This window comes from Strix uralensis, chromosome Z, assembly GCF_047716275.1.
Source record: "Strix uralensis isolate ZFMK-TIS-50842 chromosome Z, bStrUra1, whole genome shotgun sequence".
Lineage (NCBI taxonomy): Eukaryota > Metazoa > Chordata > Aves > Strigiformes > Strigidae > Strix > Strix uralensis.
The window spans coordinates 29579308-29599447 of NC_134012.1; the positions used below are offsets into that span (position 1 = coordinate 29579308).

At 44.5% G+C, this 20140-nt stretch overlaps 1 protein-coding gene across 3 annotated transcripts; it reads left to right on the forward strand.

Annotated features, from left to right (window-relative positions):
• The first annotated feature begins 1064 nt into the window (after positions 1–1064).
• On the forward strand, positions 1065–16100 carry VLDLR (very low density lipoprotein receptor). Of its 3 annotated transcripts, none has more exons than XM_074856215.1 (19): positions 1065–1510; positions 5681–5800; positions 6761–6883; positions 7730–7852; positions 9190–9561; positions 9668–9790; positions 9874–9996; positions 10430–10549; positions 10622–10747; positions 11098–11269; positions 11602–11826; positions 11980–12098; positions 12480–12619; positions 12737–12878; positions 13171–13317; positions 14245–14334; positions 14738–14815; positions 14929–15098; positions 15447–16100. In XM_074856215.1, exons 1-19 carry the CDS (start codon positions 1375–1377, stop codon positions 15480–15482), a joined length of 2685 nt encoding a protein of 894 aa, XP_074712316.1. In that variant the 5' UTR covers positions 1065–1374; the 3' UTR covers positions 15483–16100. The 3 variants fall into 3 exon arrangements, with proteins under 3 accessions (XP_074712316.1, XP_074712318.1, XP_074712317.1); XM_074856216.1 differs by lacking the exon at positions 1065–1510 and adding an exon at positions 3048–3134; XM_074856217.1 differs by lacking the exon at positions 14245–14334.
• The last annotated feature ends 4040 nt before the right edge of the window (positions 16101–20140 follow it).

Consider the following 20140-nt stretch of genomic DNA (forward strand, 5'->3'; position numbering starts at 1 on the left):
TCAGGTTATTCATGCAGTGGTATGATTTGTCTTTAGTGGAGTCATGATACAACTGGATGTGATTCAAAAAGGGCTTCACTCTGCAAATAACATATAAAGAAATATGTTATGACATTTAGGAAATACAGAGTCTGAAAGATACTTGCTTCATTGGAGGAATCATTGGCATTACTGAAAGAGACTTAAAATACTAGGGTAATAATTCAAGACTTTATTTCCAAGGAAAGAAACAGCAACCAGTTTTTCATCCTTTTCAGATGCAGCAGCTTGCTAAGGTTTATATCTCCACTACAATATTAATAGCACAGCACACAATATTACCATAAAATAGCGAGTCTATGAAAATAAATGAAAAAAAGCAATGATCAGTGAACCTCAATTGCAAATCCTAAGTGCGCCGTGAACAAAACCAAATTTGCATTTTACCAACGCTTTTCTTTCTTTATTTCACCAAGACATAATTGGCTGTTCAAAACGCTACAGATGTGGAATAAAACTACCAATTCTCCTCCTTAAAATAAAAGGTTAAGCTTGTGATTATACGACTCCGGCATATCGTTTTGTGCAATTACTAATTAACTATGATCCCTGATCGGAGAATGCAGAAGTAGTGATTTTCTTTCTCCAGAGCTGCGCCAGCTTCGTTTTAAGTCAAGTTCTCCTACGGAGGGAGGAAAAAGCCCACAGGCACGCAAGCGTGTGTGCGTGGGGCGGCGAGCAGGGCGGGGGGCTGTCACCAAACGGGAGAAACGCTTCTTTGGACAAAACCATCCCGCAACGCGGATTTCGGCACGCCTTGCTGTGCCACCCTGGACGGGGGGCCCCGCACCGCCCCGCTCCCCGCGGCGGGGCGCGGACGGTGGCATCGGCGTTTTGGGGAGGCAGGAGAAACAAAGCCTCCTCCCGCCGCCGCCGCGTGCTCCCTCCCGCCGGGGCTGCCCCACGCCGCCGCCCCGGGCGCGGGGGCTGCCGGCGGGGCCGCCCCGCCCCCGCCCCGCGGAACGAAGGCCGGCAGCGGAGAGCGTGGGGGGCTCTGCCCGCGGCACCGCGGCGCGTCGCCCCGCTGCAGCGACACTCACCTCACCGCGCCGTGCCGCGCCGTGCCGCGCCGGTGTGCGGGCGCGCCGCGGCGGCCGCAGGTGCCGCGGAGGAGGAAGCGGGGGCGGGCGGCGCTGGCGAGCCAACCGGGGCCCGGCGCGGCGCCGTGAGTCACCAGCGGCCGCGCAGGGCGGCCGGGCGGCTGATATAAGAGCGCCGCGGGGACACCCTCCCTCCGTGTATGTCTCGTTCTCCCTCTTCTCTTTCTCGCTTCTCCGACCGCCGCGCTTGCCCGGCCGCCCGCCCTCTCCGCGCTCCCTCTCTCCGTCCCCGGCGATGCGGTCGGACCGGCAGCGCGGAGACCCGAGCGCCGCGGCAGGCAGCGGCCCCAGGCGCGGTGCGGGGCGGTGGGCGGCCCCGCGCTGCTGGGTGCTGTGCCTGCTGCTCGCCTTCAGCTGCCTGCGTGCCGACGGTGAGTGCGGGGCCCGGGGGGCTGGGACGCGCACCGCCGGGGCTGCTCTCGCCGCCGCCCCCCGTAATAATGTCTTCTCCCACCACCCTTCCCCCCCTTCTTTTTTTTTTTCGCTCTTGTCTCTCGGGCTGCCTGCCCGCTGCGCCCGGGAGAGCGGGGCTCCGAGGAGGGGCCGTCGGGGGAGCCCGGCCTTCCGGGGGTCCCGGGGGCGCTGCCGCCGGGGTCTGCCCCGCCGTCTCTTTTGTCGGGGGAGGCGCCGCCTTCGCCGCCGGGCCCCAGGCGGCGCGCAGGACCGGCGGCCTGAGCCCCTGCCCGGCCGGCTCTCCCCACCCCGGCGAGTCCTCCCCGGGAACGAGCCGGGTGCCACGGGAGGGTTTGATTTCCTGCGCGATGCCTGGTGCCGAGGAGATGGTCGGCGTGCCAGGGGCTTACCGGGGGGGGGGGGGGGGGGGGAGGGGTGTGTGTGAGAGGATGGGCTCTTGGTCGTGGAGGAAAGAAGAGGATCCCTTGGAAAGCCTGCGGTGTTAAAGGTGCTGTCAAACTACTGTGCAACTTTGGCTTTGTGGCATCCAGCAGCATTGGCATGGCTCTAGTTCATGGTGGTAACCGCCATGAGGGATCTCCACCTGGTGGCAAGGCTGAGTCCTGCCGACGCCGGATCCCTTCTTGCGGGCTGGGCTCTCCGCAGTAGCGCTGCTCGTGGCGAGCTCCAGCGTTGCTTCCCAGCGTAGAAGCCGTTACCCCTGTGTCTGAGGGACCTGCACATTGAACCAACTGGATGGTCAATTAAAAATACTTTCCTCTTGAGTGGAGGTGACAATCAACTGACTGACTTCAGGAACCGAGGCCCAGGCTACTCTTGGGAGTACTAGGTGGGAGGTGGGCAATTGATGTCTGCATTGTTGTATGGCTCTTAGTCTCCTGACTAGTGCCCTAAAGTAGGCTTAAGTGTCAGACCTTGGCTGTGTTGGTTAAGTATGCTTAAAGGTAGCTGGATCTTAGAGTCCTAACTGTGTGCAGTAGTTCAGACGCTGGGTCTGCCAGGTGGGCCCCAACCAGGGGATTGTTGCATCAGCCCTCATACAAGGAGGAAGAGGGGAGATGTCTGCCTAGTCACTCCTCAATTCCCAGTCATGTGGATAGCTCCCATATCTCGCCTACAATAGACATGATTAAACAGCTGTAGTATGAAGGGCCAAGCTGGCTGGCACTGAAACTGCTAGTGCACTGTAGTCAGAAATCATAACAGGAGATGTACAGTGGAGGGCAACTCTAGTCCACCAAGTTAGCCTGATTCTTCCCTCGATCTGAGTTAGTGGCTTCACTAGCTCTCTTCCGCTAGTAGTTGCAGTTGTCAGGGTCTGGGGGGAGTCTAAACAGTTCCTGGATGAGCTCTCACTAAGGTTTCCCAATCACTGTTGCAAGCTTTTCTGTCTTGGTGTCAGATGACAGCACACAAGTGTCACATGTTTGAGGCTGCCCGGAGAAGTAATCTGACAATTTGCTTAAGGGGCTGAGACAAACAGTGACAGCAGAAGTATGGAGAAAGCTAGTTTGACTTGGATAGTCATTGTAACTGTGCGCCTTCACCCTGCAGACATTGCTGCTTATGAGACAACTTCTAGTAAGTAGTTATCTGGGGAACAGTAAAATAGGTAGTAGCAATCACAGGCTGTGAAGTTACTGGTTCTCTACCTCTTTTGCCTAAGACTTGTCCCAAGGAGGAGAAAGGGTGTGAAGATGCTTCTGGTGTATGAGTAGCACATGAAGAGCAGCTTTTGAATTAGTGGCTAGTTGATGCTGATCTAAAAATCTAAGTGTCTAGTGACTGAAGCTGCGACTGAGCTATGACACTGTTGCTTCAAATAGCGGTGGATTAGACTGGTAGTGTCATGACTAAATGGTTACCTGACATTGTAGAACTGTGCTTGGTGTAAGGCAGGGGACAGCGGTTAGTTACTGGCTGGAAATAACCTTCGTCTTAACTGGAGCTCATGCCAAGTGGCCTTTAGAGTTTGACAGACATCTTCGGGAGTAGCAACAGATGATGACTTTTACCTTTGTGCACCTGTGTGGGTGTTAGGTGCTGTCAGTTCTTATTTGTGGAGTAGCAGAAGTAGTTGCTCTGACATTTCACTTGGTATCAGCTGCAGAAGAGATATACCTTCTTGGAATGGCTTGTTGTAAGGGTTGTGATTGTAAAATTATAGCTGTTACTCCAAGCTCAGTTACTGTTTCATTTAGCCTTGTGTGTAGCTTCCCTGTAGCATTTGGTCACAGTGATATTACATGTGTATGTTGCAATGTACTTAGCCAATCTTAGCAAGTCTTTTCTGGTTATTATAGCTTGAAATAGAGTAACTAAGGACTGTGGAGTTATTTTGGGATCTCCTGAGTGGCAGGCTTAGTTTAATATCTCTAGTATGCTATTTTGGGAAGGGTTGACTGTTCTCACTCTGAAAGCCTGGATGGGAATATCTCAACTAGCAGAAGTCAGCCGTTGCATATTGTGGGTGGTAGTACAGTAGTAACTGGAATAACGAGTGACCAGGGCTTGCAAGCAGAAGGTTACTTCTGTTAGAGGTTACTGGACAACAAGGTGATGTCAGGCTTAGAGCAAGCTGATAGCTGTGGCTTCTGCACCTTCTCTGACTGGAGTGTGCTGTCTAGCACAAGCCAACCTGCTTGTTTGACAGCTCTTGACCAAATAGTAGTAGCTTTACAAAACCATGCTATTGGAAAGTGCATGCTGGTGTAACTCCCATCTGAAAAGGAAAGGAGGGATGGAAATACAGAGCACAAGAGCTGATGTTCAGTTTTTTGGTGCTCTGAACATAGTTCCCATGAAACAAGTTGTTATGGCTTTACTCTGACAAGTGTTTTACTTAACCAGTAAGACTTCTAGAACATTAGCAGAGCTCAATAAGCTGCTGTTTCAAATCCTTCTAGCACGAATGAGACACTCAGCAGGTAAAATTGCCAATGTTGTTCTTGCTTATACTCCTTCCAGGATTTGACATTGCTTAGTGCCTGATGACTGGTCAATATAATGTGAAATAGCTGAATAGCTTCCTTGCACTTGGAAACTGTCTTGCATTTTCCATGTCATACACAGAAGATATAAAATAACAAGCAATGTTCTGTGAAAATTTGATGCTCTTTGTGAGCCCTGGAATGCCAAGACAAAGCACCTCCACTAAATGATGCAATAAACCAAGGAGGAGCAGGAGTCTTGCATCATGCCATAGACATTTGCAGCCAATACTAATGCATAAGCTTACACAGTTGCCTGCATGCATTACATGGAACAGCTCTGGCTCAGCTGCTGAAGAAGCAGACTGCTGCTTTCAGTGACAGTTATAACATGGCTTCAAGACAAAGTAGGTTCCCTTGAGAGACGGGGTACTACAGTTTTAGAGCTGAAGATACTCAGGAAGATGTGCTCTAACTCTAAGCACCATGCAGAAAGCAGTATCTTATGCAAGCATACTAACAAATCAAGCTGTTATCAGTTGGGAGACAACAGACTTGATTCTAGAAGGAAGTGATAAATTATCTTCCTCTCTTAGCATCACACTTGATCTAGCTTTAATAAGCAAGACTCAGATAAGTAATCACACTTCTTTTTGTGTATGCTAAGGAATATCTCTGGGTGCCCTTATTTGAGGAGTGTCTTAAATCATGAAAACTTGATCAACTACAGACATCTCAGGGAGTTCTGCTGTAATGTGTTAGCAGCAGAGTACTGAAATGCTAATCCAGTTTGACATTGGTCAAATTTAAACCCAGTTTGCTTAAAGGGTGAAGAGTTTTGAGAATGCAATGCTAGGTGCTAGACAGCAGAAGTTGTGTGCATGCGTCCTTCTGCCCTGCAAACTTGACCCTGTTTGGAAAGGAAAACTCAGTAAGAACAACACTGAGGCTGGTTTACTGTTGTCTGATGTGCAGACTGTCATAGTGCTTAAACTCTGCACTTGTACTGTGAAGGAAAGATTCTAGCTCTACTTTCATGATTGAATAAACTGACTACCAAGATTTTGAGCTCACATCTGGTTTCATGCTGATATTATGCAGCTTATTAAGCTGGATAACTTCTAGATCAGCAGCGGGGGGGAAGCAAGAAACTATTGCTAAACAGTGTTGGGCCTTAGGTTCCTTTTTTCATTGAAGGTGCAAGAGCAAAATGTGAGGAATCCCAGTTCCCATGTAGTAATGGACGCTGTATTCCTTTACTCTGGAAATGTGATGGTGATGAAGACTGTTCAGATGGCAGTGATGAGAGTGCTTGTGGTAAGTAATCAAAATAAGTAATATATCTGTAGTAGTACTTGCTAGTTGGCAGTGAGGGCTTAACAGTGGACAGCTGCAGAGACCCTTATCCCATCCAGCACTTCTGACAGAATACAGAGTAAAGGACAAATTCCCTAGAACAACTGGGGGACTATCTTGATGCCTTGTATCCATCTGAGACAGTAGAATTTTGCTGAGTGCTATGGAAGTCTCCTGGAACTGGTGACTGAGAGAATAGCTTGTGACCAAAACTCTTTATTTGTGAGGGTGGTGACTGTCAAGAACAGAATGTAAGTCTGTTCTCAGTTCTTCCTTGAAGACACAGTAGAAACTGTTTGCTATTAGCACTTAACTATTCCATGGTTAAATGCCCTGTTTTATGTGTGAAAGTGATTCTGCCAAGTCTCCTCTGAACACTAAGTCTAGCTCTGGCTGCCAACACTTGCTTTAAGCAGACACAGAGGCCGAGATGGATGACTAGATATACTTAGAGATGAATGAGGCAAAATGGACTCCATAACCAACACTGGTGTGGTTGAACTGTCAGTCTGCTAAAGCAGACCTAAACTGTTACCTTAGGGTTATGTAGTACCATGCTTCTGTAATAACAAATCACACACCTTGATAATAAACGCAGAGTTCAAAATCTGAATATTAATATCAGTAGACCTTACTTTAACTCAAGTGTGTTCAAAGTAGCAGCTATCTAGCAGCATAGTCTCCCTTACCAGTAACAGTTCTTCAGTGCCTGCTTACAAGAAGATAAATGATTCTCTGTGCACAGTGTAACTCTCTAGGAAGTGTTAAGCAGTGTTGTCATTAGACTGGGAAGGATGACACGAGACACCCAAGAACTAAGGATATTGTGTCACTTTCCTAGGGCAAGGCAGCTTATCTCTAGCTGCAACAAACAAGGTAAGCTCTGGTCTCTAAACAAGTGGCTGTCCTTCTCCCCTGCAGTGAAGAAGACGTGTGCTGAATCTGATTTTGTGTGCATCAGTGGTCAGTGTGTGCCTAACAGATGGCAGTGTGATGGGGATCCGGACTGCGAGGATGGGTCTGACGAGAGTGCTGAACTGTGCCGTAAGTGAGCCTGGCTTATTGATGCAGACAAGCCTGAGGGGAGTAGCGTTTTGACTTCTTGCCTGCTTGCAGCCCAGCTCTTCTCCTAAAGGAAGGATGAACTTGTTGTCTCGGAGAGCATCTTCTTAAGTGCTAGCTTGGCTTTGGCCACATCGGGGTCTTGACTTTTTACTACTTAAAAAGATGCAGAACTGAGTGGGGACTTTGCTCTTGTATCTAGTCAGAAGCAGCAAGCACAGCACAGCAGGCCTGACCATTATTGTGGCTTGTTCACCAAGTGATCACTGTCCTCCAAGACAACTACTTTGCAAGATAACCAGAGCTAGTATAGAAACTGAGTGACTGACTACATGTTGGGGGGTGGAAATTAGAAATAGAGAGGCTTGACTGTGAGGTCTTGCATTTAGCAACCCCAGTCTTAAGTGTGGTAACTAATCAAGGAATATGAAGCTTCATTTCTCTGTATCAATAGGATCCACACTGAGGAATACTTCAGCCCCAACTCCTACTGCACTTTGGCATTACTCCTGCCTACTACTACGTGTTATAGCTCAAGCTTCTACAGTGTAACTGGTGTGCAATCACAAAACTACCACTACAAAGATACTCTTAAAATACTAATCTATTAGGAGCTGGAAGCATCTTTTTTTACTGAACACTACAGACTAGTGTAACCTCGTCCATGATGAAGCCATCAACTTAGATGGATGCTGGCATCTAATTAACTGCAACTTTGTCCAGAGCTGAAGCCTTTCAGTCTCAACTTTCAGGACAACTGCTAAAACCCAAGATCAGTAGCTCTTAAATTTCAGAACTCCTAAATTGAACTTAAACTTTTTTCAATAGATATGAGAACATGCCGGGTAAATGAAATCAGCTGTGGTCCTCAGTCAACCCAGTGTATCCCAGTGTCCTGGAAATGTGATGGTGAAAAAGACTGTGACAGTGGAGAAGATGAAGAGAATTGTGGTAAGGGAAGAAACAGTGGCTGCATAACTCTATTTGAAATTGACTTGTCTGGAAAGGAGCTAGCTGGGCAGTATACCTGGGAAGATAAATTTCCCATAGTATCTATATCTCCTTAAACCTACATTCATCTTGTATTGCAGCCTGCTTAAAGTGGACTTGTTCCTACACTCCTCTATCCTGCTAAGTTAAGAACTACAGCAATATAAGCTATTCAACATCTGTCTTTGGTCTCTGGCTAACTTTGGCAATAGCCATAGGCTTAGTCACGTGTCAGGCAAACCATCAGAACTTGTTCTCTGCAGAGTTTCTCAACAGGTAACTCTAGTTGCTGCTTACATTAACAAATAATCTCCTAAAAATGTAGTAGTGACTTGTAGCCAGGGGCACAGCTGATCTGCTTTATAGTCATACCCTGGAGTATTCTGTGTGCTTGTCTGAAAGTGCAGGCTAGGGAAGCTGTTTCAGGTGTTCAGGGGGACAACTTCAGACTGGTACGCAAGTGAAGATGCTGCTGCCAGCATTAGAGTGCAGCATTCCTGTCTTGTCCTAATGAACTTGTGTACATATGAGTTGTCTGAGGTGACCTGAGACAAATTTGCTGTAACCAAAGCCACAGGGCTGGCTTCCATCAGAGCTACCTTCCTGGATGGGCTAATGAGACATAGATCTTCAGAATTCTGCTATGTGTCTGTGGAGTTGCTGTCTTACTCAGCAAGCAAATGCCTTAATCTGACAAGTAAATCTACAGACAGCATTTCTAATGAAGCTGATAAAACTATCAGCCTAGGCATACTGAGCTGCTAGCTACACTGCTATTAAACCAGCATAATTTGTACTGGTGTAAGTTGTGTGGGTGTACTTAATACCACAGGATCGACTGGTGCAAGATCTTGATCTGTTATCCCCAGTGGTCCAGGCAAATGGGCTGCTGCTGTCCTGGGGACCAGCACAAAACACTTCAATTTCAAACTACAGTGCACGCTGACCATCTGGCTGCCTTAAACTTAGTCTGTACTCTAGAGTTAGCAATTCTCTTACCTTCTGTCCCTGGTTCACAGAGTTTGAGCCTGTTTTCCAAAAGGCTTGCACTCTGAAGCAGAACAGCCTAGCTGCTTCAGAATGAGATTGTTTTCACTCAGTAGCTCAAAACTGTTGCCTCTCACTCAACTCAATGTGTCCTGTAGGTGGTCAGTTAGGCTCTCCTAGAGCCTTATATAGGAGATGCTGATCTTATGTCAGCTAACAGCTGATGAAGAATGTGCAAAGCAGAACACCTTCATACAAAAGTCTGCCTTCTTGTGATAATCTGCTAATCTCTCTTACTCCTGTTACTCCAGGCAATGTGACTTGTAGTCCAGCAGAGTACACATGCAGCAGTGGGCAGTGTATTTCCAGGAGCTTTTTCTGCAACGGTCAAGATGACTGCAGTGATGGCAGTGATGAACTGGAGTGTGCACCTCCTACCTGTGGAGTTCATGAGTTCCAGTGCAAGACCTCCACTTGCATCCCCATCAGCTGGGTGTGTGATGATGATGCTGACTGCTCTGACTACTCAGATGAATCTCTAGAGCAATGTGGCCGACAGCCTGCACCTCCTGTGAAGTGCTCTACCAGTGAGGTGCAATGCAGCTCAGGTGAATGTATCCACAAAAAGTGGCGCTGTGATGGAGATCCTGACTGCAAGGATGGAAGTGATGAAGTCAACTGCCGTAAGTTAACTTGCTCTGTCTTTAGGAGGTGCTGGTTGGCTCCTGTTTTATTTTCTTTCCTTCAGCAGACCTCAGGAGTTTAAGTCTGTAATGGCTGTGTCCTCAGCTTCTCGGACCTGCAGACCAGACCAGTTCAGATGTGAAGATGGGAACTGCATCCATGGGAGTAGGCAGTGCAATGGTGTGAGAGACTGTCTGGATGGCTCTGATGAAGCAAGTTGTAACAGTGGTAAGTGGAACTAAGCAAGAATCAAGTCTTTGAAGAATATGTGTTCAAGCTGGTAATTGCCCTCACAATCTTCATTATCTCAGTTATTCAGTGCTCTGGACCTGGCAAATTCAAGTGCAGAAGTGGAGAATGCATAGACATCAATAAAGTGTGCAACCAGCAGAGAGACTGCAAGGACTGGAGTGATGAGCCCCTCAAGGAATGTAGTAAGTGAACAAACTCATTACACAATGCTGACCACTAGACATACTTGGCTACAGCCTCTGAGCTGTCAGATGTCAGTCTGGAATGCCCACCTGTACTTCCTTGGTGGCAAACAACCAACCAAGAGCAACCTAGTCAATAAGCTAGTTTTATCCTAGCCAAACTGGCTATTGGGATGACTTCTTCATGGCCAGAAGACAGTTGAGGGAATTTCTCTGCTGCTGCCAACTTGTAGCACCAGTAACATGCTGATAGAGGAGCAAATATGAATTTGAGAAGGGTCTCTTGCATGTGACTTCAAGTGCCGGAGTGGTTTATCAAATGTAGCAGGCATCATTAGAGAATGGATGGCTATCTGGTGAAGCACTCCATGACTAAGATGTTTAAGACTAAATCTGTGTACTGTCTCATAAGTGGACGATTCTTCTCTTCTAGACATAAATGAATGTCTGGTGAACAATGGTGGATGCTCTCATATCTGCAGAGATCTCGTTATTGGCTATGAATGTGACTGTCCAGCTGGGTTTGAGCTTATAGACAGGAGAACCTGTGGAGGCAAGTATCAAGTAGGTTAACATGGATACTACCGATGGTATTAGAGAACAAATTACATTGTTGTCTTTACAGATATCGATGAATGCCAGAACCCTGGTATCTGTAGTCAAATCTGTATCAACCTGAAAGGGGGCTACAAATGTGAATGTAGCCGTGGCTATCAGATGGATCTTGCCACTGGGGTGTGCAAGGCAGTGGGTGAGTATTGGCATAAGACTTCTATATTCCCATTTTAAAATGAGGTAGCAAGTGTTGTACTGTTTATGCTGTTGTAGTTTTGGCACGAGTTGCTGTGCTGCTATCAATATAACTTGTACAGACCTGAACACTCCCAACACTTTGAATGGTGCCATGAAACAGTGATTAAAGCTGCCTGATGTAAACTGCTTGTGTCTGCTACCTGGGAGAAGGATGAGGTATGGTACAGCCAAGACCTTTGTCAGCAAGTGTGGAATGGCATATACCAAATATGATGCCTCTTAAAATTTGACATAAGAATAGTATGTGACTATGTGTCTAGATGTACAGATAACACATTCTTTTCACAGGGAAAGAACCATGTCTAATTTTCACCAACCGCCGGGATATTAGGAAGATCGGCCTTGAGAGGAAAGAATACATTCAGCTAGTAGAGCAGCTAAGAAACACTGTAGCTCTAGATGCTGATATTGCTGAGCAAAAGCTTTACTGGGCTGACTTCGGCCAAAAAGCAATCTTCAGGTAAATGGACTTAGCTTATGAACCCTAGTGTGCTCCCCTAAACCATCTCGTGTTTTACCCAAGATACTTCTTTAGGCTCTGATGATGAGAACTAGATTCCTGATGTCCTAAGGACAAAGTACAGCAGATGCAAGTCCCCACAATTAGCAGTGTGTATGCCTGTTCCACTTCCTAGTAACTGCTGCTACAATTGTACAAAAGGTGCTCTGGAAAGTTACAAGTGCATCTTCTATATTGTCTGCCTGAGATCTGTGTGCAGTATTTGTTGAGGCATGCCCAGTGATAGTATCTGTGGAGGAACGGGTTGAAAGGAAGTAATTCTTGTCTTCCAGTGCCTCTATTGATACCCGTGATAAAGTTGGGACACATGTCAGAATTCTGGACAACATACACAGCCCTGCAGGAATTGCTGTTGACTGGGTTTATAAGAACATCTACTGGTCTGACTCAACTGCGAAGACCATTTCAGTGGCTAGCCTGGATGGCACAAAAAGAAAGGTTTTGTTTCGTTCTGAGCTGAGAGAGCCAGCTTCTATTGCTGTAGATCCTCTCTCTGGGTAAGTATTTGTCCTGGCTCTCTTAAAAGTGTGGACCTAACAGCTACTTCATGTCCTGATAACTGACTTAGGTAGCCTTTGTTAGTTATTGGTCATAATAGTGATACTACACAGTACTATAGTACATCATACAACATAAATTCTGCTTCACAGCTTTATGTACTGGTCAGACTGGGGTGAGCCAGCAAAAATTGAAAAAGCAGGAATGAATGGATTTGACAGACAGCAGCTTGTGACAACAGAAATCCAATGGCCTAATGGAATTGCTCTAGGTATGTTGAACTTGTCCTTGTGCCAGAGCTGTTCTGGAGCTCTAGCAGTTTGTTTGCTACAAAAGCCAAGCTCATCCTTCAGAGAACTATTTTCAACTTCTAAGAATGGGAAGTTCCTGCATGCGTGGAGATGCTGCAGGATGCACAGATAACACTTCTCAGATACTGAAATGGTAACTTCTCTTGCACTGCTCTATATTATAGTTGAGGCACAGGATGCTTAGGCAACAATGCAGCACCCTTCTGCATCCCAGTGAAGTAAGAAACCAGGGCAACACTGCAACTATTCTTGAACCTGTGGGTGTTCTAGCTCTTGCAGGAGGCTTTGAAGGTTTTTCTCCATGTAGATAGTAAATATGTCTGGGTATTTTTCCCTCTTAGATCTTGTAAAAAGCCGCCTGTACTGGCTTGATTCTAAACTACATATGCTGTCAAGTGTGGACTTGAATGGCCAGGACCGCAGAATTGTGTTGAAGTCTCATATGTTCCTTCCTCATCCTCTTGCTCTAACAATATTTGAGGTAAGAATGACTTCCTGTAGTAACTGCCAAAGATCATCTTCTTGCTAGTATGTGGCTAGCAATTATGATGCTGATAGCAACACAGAGGTAATGGAATGTAATGACTCTGTCTTCTAGGACCGTGTGTACTGGATTGACGGAGAGAATGAGGCAGTCTATGGTGCCAACAAATTTACTGGAGCTGAATTGGTTACCCTAGTGAACAACCTCAATGATGCACAGGACATCATTGTGTATCATGAACTTGTTCAGCCTTCAGGTAACTCTAATAAAGTTTATAGTTATGTCAGTGTATACTTGTAAGAAGCCTGCCCTGCTTGGGTGGTGACAAATGGTATCCCGCCCCTCTATAGCTGTCTGCTTCACTTCTACTTAGAGTTTCTAACATAGGCACCTGCACTGGGGTTGAGAGAAGATCTAGTTGCAATTGCTCTTTCTTAGGCTGAGCAGGTACAAATCAATAACCTGCAGAAACAAGTAACTCTACTCGAGTAATTATGCTATACACCTGGAGTGTGAAGGCTCATTCCTGTCAGTTGTTGTACCAACAGGCAGAAACTGGTGTGAAGAGAACATGGCAAATGGAGGCTGTAGCTACCTGTGCCTGCCTGCTCCTCAGATAAATGAACACTCTCCAAAGTACACGTGTGCATGTCCTGTTGGATACTTCTTGCAGGAGGATGGTCTGAGATGTGCAGGTATGGTAACATGATTGAATCTTTTCCAGGATGGATGGGAAAGGAGAAGGGGTACTGAACCCATTGGAGGCAAATATGGCAGTAGAATCCGACAGCTTTGCATGAGTTAATCTGATGTAATTCATCTTGGAGGGGGTGGTCTTCTAGCATGCATAAAGATAGCCCTCAAAGTCTGCTAGCTTTGAACAGTACTTTGAACAGTACAGTGTTCAAAGTCCGTGCTTGGCTTTTGCATCATCATCACTTGCAACAAGACCTTCTACCTCCATGGCTTTTGCAGACAGCGAGCACATGCATGAAACATAGTGAGACCCTTTCTCACAAAACAAGAGGTATAAACTAACATGGCTCTACAGTGTATAAATAGGCAGTGTTGAAAAGCTGACAAGCTAATCTTGCTGGTCAAGGAGGTTTGTTTGGACTTCTTTTGTGGTCCAAACAAACATGCTGAGCATTGACTATATGGCAGACTTGTTTGTCCAGTGGAGTGGAACTAGAAACTCCAAGGTGCCACTTACTATATTGCATGTTGATTCACTTGGAGCACTGAATGCAGTTACGCTGTCCTCAATTGGCAGCTCTAAAGGGTTGATATAGGTGTCAAAGACTGTGCCTAACCAGTAAATTTGTGGAACTGAAGTCTCACTTGGGAAACCTAAAGTCAGGGATGAGGTGGCTTACTGTTGTTGTGACTCTCAATACCTGTAATCCATGACAGATTAACTGTCTAGCCTTGTTCTTGGAATTACTTTTTATCAGAAATCCTTAGCTGAGGGTGTGCTAGTGAAACAGCTAATGTTGGTGTTTCCAATAAAGCTTACAAGCTGCATGATCATTCTGCCATCTGCTAAACATTCACTACCATGGCTCTTGTAACTAAGCCATTGGAGAACTTTAGGATTAACTGGGTTCTTGATCTATAATTAGTTTCAGGTACTGGAACAACTGTGGCTTACACTGAGGCTAAAGATACCAGCACAACAGAAAAATCTCCAACTGTTGGACTTGTTCCTGGAGGTACTGGTCCAACTAACTCAGACTGCTGAACATTAGAGAAATTAAATGCAAACTCACCCACTAACCTACCTGAAGTTTTTTCCTCTGCATGCAAGTAGAGAACACAGGCCAGGTCAAGTGTGTTGTACAAGTACAACAGCTGGAGCATGTGATAAACAGAGTTAGTTCAGTTATGACAGTGTGGAACCTACAGGTTCCATGAAATCCCAGGAGTTCTCAGAGAAGGCAAGCAATAAAAAAAAGCTTTCTACTAATATAGAATAAAGCCTGTTAGGCTGTTCTTGTAGCGTGTTACAGAGAAGCTAATATATGACAGCACCTTCTGGGCTTGGGAAGTGCTTGCATCTGACCAAGTCTGCCAGCCTGTCAGTAAGCAAGCTCACTACTTCAAATTCTCATGCAGGATTCAACATCAGTGGTACAACATCTGAAGTAGCTACAGCTGGAGGAACATCAGCAGCTTGGACTATTCTTCCTGCCTGTGAGTAAAGTATTCACTAGCCTTTGTAACCCCTTGTACTGGGACAAGCCACTCTTAGTCACAAGCTTGACTTGACCCTACTCCATCCTTGCAATCTCTTTCTTTCCCTTAAGTATTGCTGGTGATGGCAGCAGTGGTGGGCTGCTTAATGTGGCATAACTGGCAGCAAAGGAACATGAAAAGCATGAATTTTGATAATCCTGTCTACCTGAAAACTACAGAAGAAGAACTCACAATTGATATTGGAAGACACAGTGGTTCAGTAGGACACACCTACCCTGCGGTAAGTAAACCTCCTGACATGTCTAAGGCTCTAGATTAATCCTCAGAGTAGACATAGAGATGGCCAAATGATACCTGACTTGAGTTTAGGAGAGCTCTCTACTCTTGAAAGCTTCTGACTCTAGCAAAACCACTGGGCTGAATCAGCTGAGAACTTGTTCCTTTTATCAAGGTTAAAGTTGTAGTAGGCAACTACCATCCTATACCTGGGATGGAGTAATCAGTGCTGAATGTGGTCACTAGCCTGCAGAACTAGCCCCTATTTCAGACTGCTGTGTAGTGATGATATGCATTGTTTTTCATCTTTTTATTAGTACAATTGTAGCTAACTTGTACTTATTTTGTACAGATATCTGTTGTAAGCACAGATGATGATACGGTGTGAGCACTGGAGCAGCAATCACTTCTGGTTTACTTGTGTTTTACACTCTTTGGGGATAGTAACCAGGTTTGTGGCTGAAAGAGTTCCTCCATTCTTGGAAGAAAGAAGTTACTTTCTGTATGTATGGAACACTTATGTAAATAGCTATTTTATACAGCTTAACAACAAACTCTGTAAATACCTGTCCACAACAATTCAGCTTTTAGTGGTTACTGTTTTATCAGTAACCCTTGGATTGGTCAGTCAGTAACACCACTGACCAAATATAAAGCACTTTCCATAGAAAGCCATGTTCCAGCCACAACTTGTAACACCTGTACATATGTGTATAGGCCACTTGTAAATATTATTCTTGGAAAATCACTATCAAGCACTTTGAAATACTTCAAATGTAAATTACTGTACACTGTCTTTTTCAATGATTGGGGCAATGGCAATAGGAAAAAACGGGTTACTGTGATTGCCAAAAATTTGTAAACATAAGTAATTTTATATGTATGATTGAAACAATCTTGTCTGTTACCTCTTACAGGTATACAGGTATGAATGCTCTTTAAGAAACGACTGTAAATCTTAAATGCAGAGAAGGGGAAAAAATAATAAAAAAATAAAGCATTTAAAGCGTTGTTCTCCATTATTATGTTAGCACTAAAGTAAAATAGAGTATCTTCTAAGTTGCAAGCTTTAGTGGGCTACACTACTACTACCAGCCAGAACATGAAGTATTTCTTAGGTTATTTCAGCAGTACCTCAGACTGCTAAGACAGTACTGACCTGCTATGTGACTGTCGTTCGTACTTGAGTATACTCTACGGGGTACTGGGCTGAATGGGTCTCCTTTTGTAGGAGTCCAGGTGGAATCTGGTTAGGATTGACAGTGGCTAAAAATACTCAACTACTTTTGCAAGCTTTTAAGAGGTAGCATTGACAGAGATGCTGTGTGGAGACAGGTCAAAGCATTGTCTACCAGGTAAGTTTAAGGTTCTTGCAAACGATGTTATGTACAAACTCACAGTGGTGTCAAGTTATTAGCAGTTAGTCCTCATGGCAATGCCGCTGCAAGTTGGATCTTGGTGGCTCCTACACCTGTACAAAGGAATAGCAGAGCTGTGACTTGGCAGCTAATCATGGCAGCCTGCTCCTGGAGTCTTGGTGCTGAAAAGCTCCTGTTGCTACATGTGTAATGACAGAAGTCCACTGCAGTGAGCATCAGTGAGCTAGTGTCCCCTTCCCTGTGGGAATTCAATTCATTGAAATGGCTCTAAGATACTGATCATTTGAAGTGCTGGAGCCTTTCTCTTGGGTGACCATAGGAGTGAAAAATAAATTGTACAACTGTTCTGCATCCAGAAAGGTGATACTTGTCTTTAACTGTGTAGTACCATACTACTTGAGTGCTAATTTTAGTAGCACCAGGTATATTCCTTATCCACTGTACATGTGTAGTTCATGCAAGTAAGACTGAAATAACTTGTAGGTTCTGTGGTCTTCAGCCATTTTGCTCTGATCAAGTTTGGAGTAAAAGAAGCAGCTTTTGATCTTTATGGCATAACTACTTGGTAGTCTCCAACTGAGTAAGAGGTAGCTTCCTTAGTAGTTTTCTTAATGCCAAATTATTTTTCTGGGATAAAGTCAGGGTTTCTCCCCTGACACTGCAGGATCTTGGCCTTGAAATGCCACTCCAACTACTGTAGCAGGAGGTGCTACTTCACTGTTGCTAATCCTTTCCTCTTCAAGTTGAAGAAATTACTTCTGATTGGATGCAGGTTCAAGGCTAAGATATAGTTTAGAAGAAGCAAAAATATCCTGGCTGTGCTTTAGTGATGACTTGTTAAATCATTCTCAATCAATCATGTCTCCAAAATAGTAACAATAAAAATCATTGAGTCAGAACTTGGATCAGTTCCTGGGCTTGGTTCTAGTGCCTGTTCTCATTGCAGTTACAGCTGGGGTCTGCTCTCTTAATGGTCTTCTGTGTACTGTGGACTCCTTTCCTGACAGATGAGGACAGCTGCCAACTTCTGCAGATTTAAAATAAGTTGTTTCTAGCAAGCTCACTACTCTTTGGAGAGTTGAAACTTCTAGCCAGCTATCCCTGGCAACTCTTGTCTGTAGACATTTTCAGTATCTGGAATGCACGTGGACTAAAATGGCTTGCAATGATTAGGATGTAAGGAGACCTCTGAAGTTTCTGGCCAAGAATACTACAGCTATTCTGCTGAGTACTTTTTGGAGTAAAATGCCTTTCATATCAGCCTAATATGTAAAGATTATTAGTTATTGGATAGAATTCAGCTCTTTTAGTTAGATGTCTAACTTGGGGTACTACAAAGCATTTGTGTTGAAATGTGACAAAATCTAAACCAAAATTCTCAGTCAGCTTGTTAGTTATACATTTGCATGGCAGCTAAATACAGGCACAATGCTCTGCCTTCTTAATCTTCATACAGAAGATGAACAGCTCTACTCTTTTTTTTCTAAAGTTCATTGCTGTCACCAGTATCATACCAAATGGCATATTGAATAGGACCAATAAAGATACTTCTTCCTGAGGTTAACACTCAGTTGAAGTAGCAACTTAAATCTATTTTGGGAACCTAAGTTAGTTCTTACAGAAACTGGACTCTGGAAACTTGTTTTCTGACTTTAGCCCAATGTGCTGAACAAAGTTGTCAGAAAAGTACCTTGACACACAAAAGTAGTTTCCGTAGTCTATAGGAGACTTAACACTTTACCAGATAAAACTTCTATGCCTTCAAATAGCAGGAGGGAGGAGGAGTGAGGAATATCAGGCAGTAGCAGGAGATAATGTAAAATGGCCTATACTTAGTTGCAGATGTTGTCTGGCTCTTTAATCTCACTAGGTTTATTCTGTCCTACCCCTCTCATTCTTGTGTTATGAAATCGTTGTTTACTTCCACAGCAGTCTTGAAGAGTAGTCAGGGATTACTTCTGTAAAAACAGATCCAACTTGCATAGACAAATGCCTTACTATCTTTGAATAATTTTTTTCCCCTGCCATCTGCAAGTGTTTGACTTTGTTTTATTGCTCTGTCATGTGACTCTTGGCATCTAATGAAGGTGGTACAGCTGTACTAAGCACTCCTGCAGCAGCAGCTTGTGGTTGTGCTGGGGGCCACTAAAAGAATTCTAAGACATCATCCTTTTCTCAGCTTCTCTGCTGCATTCTTATGGTCTCGCAGAGCAATGTGACATTAATAACCTGTTTGGTCAGGTTTCACTGTTAAGTTGGATTTGTATTTGTCTTGAACTTGCTGCTAATAGATACATAAATACAGCTTTAGTTGTTATTGAAATAGTAGTCAATGTAATGCCATAATTTTTGTTTCCCAGCTGAAGGCAAAGCCCTCTGGTTCTAAATACTGCCTATTTCTATGTAGTGTCTGCTAGCCAGTGTGAGTGCAAACCTAGTTTTGAAACTGGCTTTTTCTCTCCCCTACCACTATTAAAATTTCTCTTAATACTGTCTGCCTCCTATTTGATCTGCCTTTGAGCAATAATGTAAAATATCTACTATGCCAGCAAAAACAGAGGAAAATAAACATAAAGGGAGTTGAAGGTATTAAAATGATTCACTCCTTCCCCTTCTGCACCTCATTCCTCTACAGATAGCTGCAGTGTGCCTCTTCCCAATCCAACTTCTATTTGCTTACATTTTTAATGTACATACCTTTTTTTTTTTTTTTTTGGCCCATCATGTCTTTGCTGAAACAGTGAAGATCCATTTATCTATTTTTATGTAAGTGCTGAATCTTGCTAGACTAGGGAAAAGGAACAGAGCCAAGGACTCAGGCTGGAAGAAACAGGATGGGAGACCTCAAATAAAGGAAAAATCTTACAGCTACAGAAGTACTCTTCACTCCCTAACCCTGCATGCAAGTGTCAGTACTTTATGTAGATATGTCACAGCATGTCTCTGAAGAAACATGCTCCTATTCATCCTTAGAGCTGGCTCACAACAATGGTTGCTATTGTCACTTACTGGAAGAAAGTACTTGAAGAGGTCTGCTCTGTTGAAGTGCAGAAGCCAACTTAACACATTCCTGGCTTTCTGGTTTTCACTTTTTTCTTCCCGAAAAAGCTTCACAATTTGCCCCATATCACATGAAAAAGCCCTAAGAGCAGGGGAGGGACAGAGAGACTGAAATCACAGTTATGTTGCTGAATATCTAGGCCATTGAACATCAGAATAAAGACTGATTGTGGAAGGGATGATGGTCTTAATTCTCCCTTGCACAGCCCTGGTCAGGACACTAACACATCTCTGTCAAGCAGTGGAAAATGCTTCATATCATGCATGGAAAAAACCAAGCACCACAACCTGAACAGACTACTAAAGGCTAACTTAACTAACACACTCTTTGGTCTATAATGAACTGCTTGAACATAGGAAACAGTAAGCATGAAATCAAGACAAATGACTGGTAAAACAAATATTTAGTAGAAATACTTTTTTTTTTTTTTTTTTTTTTCCTGTGGAGTTCTTCTCTGTAGAAAAACTAAGCAGTTTTCAGGTCTTTTTTCCCTACTTTCCCTACACATGTGTTCTTGGAGTCAAACTTTAAAATACATGGAAATGTTTTACTGTACTGTCAGTGCATAGAATTAAAGCTCAAAGAGTTGAATAGCAATGTGAAAGG